The following is a 7,695-nucleotide window of genomic DNA, read 5'->3' on the forward strand; positions in this document are numbered from 1 at the left end:
ATATCATTGCTACCACCATGTTTGCAAGCAGACCCTTGAGCACTGGGGGAAATTTAATTGCTAAAGAATGGAAATTAAGCAGACGTAAATGATTTGGTCAATAAAAATAGTATTCACAACAGATGGAATGATCAACTGAAGCAAAAAATGATTGAGATAGTGATGCCCATGGACGTCCAAGACCTGTTTATAATAAAGACAAAGACTTTCAGAATGCAGCGGTATTAGCAATACATGGAGATTATTGCTCAACATAGGGTTACACAGTAAAGGACAATTATGTAATAAATGAATTAATGCCTTTATACATGAAAATTATGGTAGTTATTTGTGTGGTCTTCTAGAATACCTTGTGTAGTACACAAAAATAATGAAAAACAACCGTATATTTGTAAGGAAACTGGAATTATTATAAGATTCTGGTGATATTTTCCATTCTTCAAAACAAAAAAGGGCTAATATAAGGGGGAATTTTTACTTACATTTCCAAGAGTGAGTTAGGTTACCAACCTAAAATATGTTATTTTGGGTTTAAAAAGTCACCAGCAGTTATTACATTCATGTTTTGTAAATTACACAAATTTATTTAGGGTATTGAAGCTGCTGTTAAGTTGTTCTTTAATTTTTTTACATATAATATGTAGTTTATTGGATTTTGGCAGCCATTTTGAAAAAAACGCCCTCACGCAAAAGTTCTCAGGTTACGCCCCTTTTACCTCACATATTCTGATTCCCCATAAAAAAACTGGTCAAAAAAACCATATTGGAATTTCTACCTCTCCAAGTGGCACCTATCTCAATTATAGCCTGGTCTAATTATTATCAAATAGAAAAATAACGCTGTTCGTTTAGACACCTGGCCCTAACTTAAACTAAGCCTAGATCTAACCAAGGTAGAGAAGCTAATGGAATACCTATTATTAGGTTAGATCTAGGCCTAGCCTCAAATTGAAAGACTAGCGACGTTCGGCCTAGCCTAGGCATAATTAAATTATAAAAAAGCACAACCATAGCTGCACTAAAAATCTCACAAACAGAACACAATCACACTGATCTAAACATCACTAAAATTAACATGACTTCACTTACCGATTCAACTCTAACTCTAAACGAACACATCCGACACCGTCATGCTCTAAACTGATTGAAAGCCACGCCGCCGGGACAATGTGGATCTCGAAAAGGCTCCGAAAAGCACTCGAGCTTTATCGCGCTTTCGGGCTGGAAACCGAAAACGATCCGAAGCTCTTCGGAAAATTCATCTGGAGTCCTGGAAAAAAATCGAGATTTTTACTGCCGTACGTCGAAATTAGTGTCGCTGCTCGTCTGCTGACCATTTAACGATAACGAATGCACTAAAGACACATTTTAGCTCACTCGCCAAGAATAGAAATAGTGAAACAAGAAATGACGATATTCAATTAATAAACCAAACTGAAATCCCAATCACTGAAAATAGGCACATGTTGAACGATTTAAACTTTACATGTAATGAAGTGTCATATCCCAAACTAAAAATAATAAAAGCCCAGGAAACGATAAAATATCAAATGAAATGTTGAAAAATGGCGGAGATGAAATGATCATATCTATGTATACATTATTTAAAAGACTAGCAAACTTAAAACATATACCAGATGAATGGAATGAAGGAGCGATCATTCCATTATTCAAAAAGGGAGATAGGCGTGATCTAAATAATTATAGAGGAATCACTATTGATTCTTGTGTCGCAAAAGTCTACAATAAAGTTATCTCCCAGACTGTGTCAAACTTCCTTGAAGATAACGAACTCCTCACTGAGGTCCACGGTGGATTTAGGAACGACAAAAGATGTGAAGATCACATCTAAATTCACTTTAAAAAGTATTATCGCTACCCGCTAAGCGGAAGGTAAAAAATCCTACATGGCCTTCTTGGATTTAAAAAAAAGCGTTTGACACAGTCTGGAGAGCTGGATTATTCACTGCGGTCGAAAGGATCGGTATAGGAGGCAACCTCCTAAACAAAAACCTATATGTTAACATTAAAGGTAAAGTATCTGCAGGTAATTATGTTACTGATCCATTTGAAATTGAAGAAGGTGTCAAACAGGGGTGTACATTATCTCCATTATTATTCATAATCTATATTAATGAATTAAACAAAATGATCATGCATAGAAAGCTAGGAATAAATATTTTTGATACCATAATCGGTTGCCTTTTCTGGGCTGATGATGTAGTCTTGATCGGTGAGAACGAAAAACAACCAAATGAACTATTAAAAACTACAGACGAATTCGCAAGAAAATGGAAAATGAACTTTAATTATAACAAATCAAATGTCTTAATATCAGGTCAAAAATTAAATAATTATAGAAAATGGAAATTGGACGATAACTATATAACTAAAGTAGATGACTACAAATACTTAAGTGTAATTATTTCAAGATCGTTGTCCGATTCACATCACATCGATTAAGTAATCAGAAAAGGTAACCAAATTATTGCGTACATTAAGTCTATTATAAACAATCAGGACGACTTCAATACAGTGTACTATGGAGATATACTATGCAGAACAATAGGTCTACCAACCGTAAATTATGCATGCTCTGTATGGTTCTGTGCCGGAAAATCGGCCACTACCAAACTAGAAAATCTCCAATACCAGATGGCTCGAACTATGTTATGTGCACCACGAAATGTAGCTAAAGACGCCTTGTATGGAGATCTAGGCTGGCAATCAATCGAATCAGTTCAAAACAATTTAATGATACAATTTTTTAACAGACTTAAAAAGATGGATGAAAAAAATTATTCAAAGCAATTAATCATTTTAAAAAGTCATTAAAATGGAAATGGCTAGATACAATAAAAGGTTTTTTAAATAAATATGGTCACTCAAGAATGTACAATACTGAACCTCAAAATGGCTAGATGAAAGAATTTAAAAAGAATAATAAAGAGACTGATGCTAAAACATGGTTAGAAAATTGTAAATTAAAAAGTTCACTAACAGAGTATATTAGATACAAAGACAGACCTATATTTGAACCCTATCTGCTAGACAAAATAAATTTCAAAGGAATTACATTATAATTCAAAACACGAACTAATTCTCTAAACCTAGAGGCTAAAAAGCAGACATGGTCAACACAAAACAATGCTTTTTGTAAATTATGCTCCCGAAATTTAAAAGAAACAACCGACCATTTTTTTTATTTATTTGTGATAAAATCCAGCCATTTAGAGAAAAGGTTCATAATGATTTAAAAAATGACCTTGTTACATGGGGATTAGATGAATTTTGGAAATCATTTATTACCGGATTGTTAGATTATAAGCGTCATTTGTTTCTCGATAATCTTAATGACCAAATTGGTAACCATAAATTAGCAGAAATATTTAATAATTATTGTAAGGTATTTCTCGAAGGCGCATGGAATTTAAGATCTAAAATATATAAATCCATGGCCACATTACCACCCGTTACACTTTAATTAGTTTTTGTATTTTCTTTTAATCTGTTAATATGAACCTTCATGATCAGTCAGTTCTAAGCTCTATATTTTGTTATAAATATCTTGTAATGTTAGTTAGTTGTCTGTTAGTTCTAGCTCCATATTAACTTGCAATTCATACAGCAACTCTGTAAATAATACGGTCCTGTAAGACTACCGGTACCATACCACATAGACCTACATGCCATGTTGATAAATTTTACTTTGTATATACATTTTAGTTTAATTTACTCCTAGTTTAAGTTTATCATTTTTCTCTTATATATGGATGCACCGTTGGGTATTGTCCAACGTGTGCCACTGTTACGAAAGTGATATCCAAAATTGAAATTGATTCGCAGAAATGAGGTCTGTGAGATTAAAATTATTGTTAAAGTAAGGAGTATCTTCCCAGCCACTAAAGTGCAAGTTATCTTTATTGTGTTCAATACAACATAAAAAGGTATAAAACAGTATAAATTGTATACAAATTGCAAGACATAAAGAGTATACAATAGTGTGCGATGTGATGTACCAATTGATTTTTGAAAAGGACACAAAAAAATCTTAAATCTTAAATCTTGAATTTTGATTACTATTATTAATAATAATAATAATAATAATAATAATATAATTCAATTAATAGAATTCATGACATTTATATTTTTTAAATTATGTCTAGAATCATAAGCATGAACTTTATTGACCTGAGCTCATATGGCAACAGAAGCGTATTGGCCCACTCACCGCAAAAACTGATTATAGCAAAAAATGAAATACAATCAATTTCAAGAAATCATTTTAATGGATTGCAATCTCTGGAACAGATGTAAGTTTTTTTTTTTTTTTTTTTTTTTTTTTTTTTTTGTATAATAATAGTATTTTTCGAGTATAATAAATCCATTATTTTGTTTTTACGAATAAAGTTGGTTCAGCAACAAACGCGTGTTCCACCACTTGATATTATTACTTTTTTCACAATGGCACTACTTGGTATTTGTACTTTGTCATTTGAGGTTTTAAATCTGGCACTTTACTTTTTCTCCGACACCTTCGCTCTTTGCCATTTGTGTTTGTTTCCTTTAGACATTTTCACCAGGCTAACCTTGGTTTAAGTTTTTAACATTTTAAAACAATCTCAAACAACAGTTTTAAACGTTTGCAATAGTGACAGTAAACGCATAGTAGCAGCATAGTTAGAAATAGGGATAGTATTTTGAATAAATATTATCTCAATAATGTATCTCTTATGTAAGAGTTTTAACACTTGTATGGAAAAAACTCGTGTATACATGGCCTAATTTTTAAACAAAAGTAATTAATAATGAGATAAAAAAACATTTATATAAGAATACTGTTCATTTATCTTATTGGATTGATGCATTGTTATTGCTTTTACAACCCTAAAGACTTATTTACCTGAATAGGATATCATATATAGAAGATAGATCTTTCAGTGGAACCAGTCTCACGTATTTGTAAGTACGTTTTTATTACTGATGGTACTGGAAAAAATACTAATGAAATATTAAATATAATTTTGCTTAAGAACATATATTATCTATAGTGAAGCAATGTATTCTTACAATTATTTTTTAGATATATCTATGGAAATAATCTCCAGAAAATTACAAGTGAAATGTTCAAAGTAGACATTGGTTCACTTCAATATCTGTAAGTAAAATGAAAGAGTAAGCCCCTACATCAAGTATCAGAACCATTCAATGCCCTTTAAGAAACATTTTTTTTCTTGTAGTTATCTATTTAATAATCCGATTGAAGACATGGAACAAGGCACATTGTCTTATCTGGCACCGAAATCAACAGTGTAAGTATAAACTAACTCTGAACGTGTATCAAAAGTCACCAAATATCGACCTTCAAATTTATATTTAAATGTTAGTTATGGTATACAACAGTTTTGAATTCCTAATATGTATACTTTATTTATACTTACATGCATACTTTTACGCTGAAAATAATATATTGTGTAAAACTTTTTTTAATTTTTTTTTATTTACCATTTTATTCATTTAATTATACATTTCATTCAAAATGAAAATAAACAAAAACAATTAAATAAGTGCCCTTCTTTTCAATACATAGAGTAGTATACATATAACAACATTGAACATTTTTATAAATTCTTTTTCTAGTGAAAATATAATATTGTATTTCATATTCAAAACCTGTTGTACCATTACGTTAAGTGAAATATTTATATACCAGAAGCCAGGGTAAGGCCATGACTTGAAACATTTAAATATTCATTATTAAATTTGAAGCTTTGAAAAAGAACATGCAGTGAAGACCAAAATGAAGAGAATTTCTCTTGATTACATGCGGAAAAATATATATATCTTGTAATATCATAGTATCTAACAATTTCTCTCTTTATATTTGTTATATATGGCAATACTTTCTGTTTACTATTTCTATAGATATCTATATTGAAAACTAATTAATGTTTACTTGTAAACAGTACAGATCAATAGAATGACAGTTTCCTCTGTTTTCAAATGCTAAAATGGCAATCATAAATTTCCCATCACAACTGTGGTGATGTGCAGAACCGCAGAGCAGTGGAAATGAAAATATAAGCAAACAAATTAGGTATAAGTTATACTGAATTATATGATTATAAATTGTAGGGGGTTCAGTGAGTCATACTCCAGCGGTGGTATGAGCAGATTCGTACACGATGTATTTAGTATTGTATGTGTATGCGTGTTCGCGGTACTAAGTATTTCCTAATAGCTGAAGGTTATTAAAAGGGCTGCCTTTAGTCCATAATGCAAGATAACTTACTCCTGCACTGTACCATATGCTTTTAATTACACGGCAGGTGGCAATTGAGTTGTTAAACTCCATTATTGCGGTTCAAATTGTTCTTGGTTTACATAGTTACCTATCTATTATATTTTATTAATAAGGTATCTGAACTGTGCAAATCTCGAGTATATCCCGTCGAAGATAGCAGAACACACAAATGCGTACGTAACTTTAAATATTCAAGTTCCGTTTATTATCAAGACTCATTGTAGGGAAAATTATCAATTATACTATTACTAAAATATGCGTAACACTGATGACAATTTTGTCTTACAAAGGAATGAGTTTATTTATGGGCTGGCGGCACATTGCAGCACCATTGTAGGAATGTACTGCAGCCGTCATTAGTGGACATGGATACAGCCGAAATATAGTTACTTACCTAGAACCAAATTCAGTTACTTTAGTTAATTAAAAAATTTATGTTGTTTCGTTATTTATTTTAATTTAGAATATGTGTCACTAATAAGACTGTACTCGATTTCAAAGTTGATTATTTTTCAACACTATATTTATTTGGAATGACGTGCACTGGCCCAACATGCCAGCCTTGCGGTCTTGGTTCATACGGGAAGCTTTCAGGATCAGGTTGTTACACTTGTCCAGCAGGTAAATAGCTAATGTCCAAATTAATTCAATTATAAAAATAACATTTTTGTTGGTGGGTAAGTTCGAAAATTAAGAATATTATTATCATCGTCGTTATTGTCGTCGTTACCATTGTTATCTTTATTTTCATCGTCATTATCATCAACATCATCATCGTCTTCATCTCTATCATCGTCATCATCATCATAATTATCATCATCACAATCATGGTAATTATTTCAAACAGTGAAAGGGACAAAAGTCTGTTTCCCAGAGGCAGCATATTCAGAAGTTCAAATGACCTCAAAACCTCAAAAGAAAACATCAGAGCAGCATAACACTTTGAGTCAAAATAAAGGTAGGAACCTAACCTGTAGCTTGCAGCTGTAATTTGCCTGTATTTCCCACATGCGTGGACTAACTAAATCAACTTTTTTTTTCTCTCCTATGGGTCACATGTCCAATCAGCTGCAAAGAGGTCCACTTTCGTTTGTCCGAGCCAACACGGGGAGCCAAACGCGACATACTACCTGTTCGTGTCATACAAAACCATGTTTGTAAGGGACACATCATGTTTTGTAATATACGAAAGTTATTCTGTGTTTACAAAACATATCTTGTAAAAGAAAAATCTATGTTTCTCTGTAAACACAATGTTTTGTAATAGACAAAACCTCGTTTGTCTGTACAAAACACGTTTTTGTAAAAGCCAAATCCATGTTTGTCTGTACAAAAAATGTTCTGTAATAGACAAAACCATGCTTGTACTAAGATGTTTTGTAAAAGACAAA

At 31.8% G+C, this 7,695-nt stretch overlaps 1 protein-coding gene across 1 annotated transcript in view; it reads left to right on the top strand.

Annotated features, from left to right (window-relative positions):
• Window positions 1–7,294, top strand: part of LOC117116800 (leucine-rich repeats and immunoglobulin-like domains protein 1) — a 45,879-nt gene extending 38,585 nt beyond the window's left edge. The window contains exons 12-18 of the mRNA XM_033260895.1: window positions 4,167–4,313; window positions 4,894–4,962; window positions 5,084–5,158; window positions 5,241–5,312; window positions 6,418–6,477; window positions 6,768–6,925; window positions 7,152–7,294. Coding sequence (XP_033116786.1) covers window positions 4,167–4,313; window positions 4,894–4,962; window positions 5,084–5,158; window positions 5,241–5,312; window positions 6,418–6,477; window positions 6,768–6,925; window positions 7,152–7,294 — 724 coding nt within the window. The remainder of the gene's footprint in view (window positions 1–4,166; window positions 4,314–4,893; window positions 4,963–5,083; window positions 5,159–5,240; window positions 5,313–6,417; window positions 6,478–6,767; window positions 6,926–7,151) is intronic.
• The last annotated feature ends 401 nt before the right edge of the window (window positions 7,295–7,695 follow it).

Source organism: Anneissia japonica, unplaced genomic scaffold (genome assembly GCF_011630105.1).
Source record: "Anneissia japonica isolate Jap-2015-1 unplaced genomic scaffold, ASM1163010v1 scaffold287740_len772037_cov194, whole genome shotgun sequence".
NCBI lineage: Eukaryota > Metazoa > Echinodermata > Crinoidea > Comatulida > Comatulidae > Anneissia > Anneissia japonica.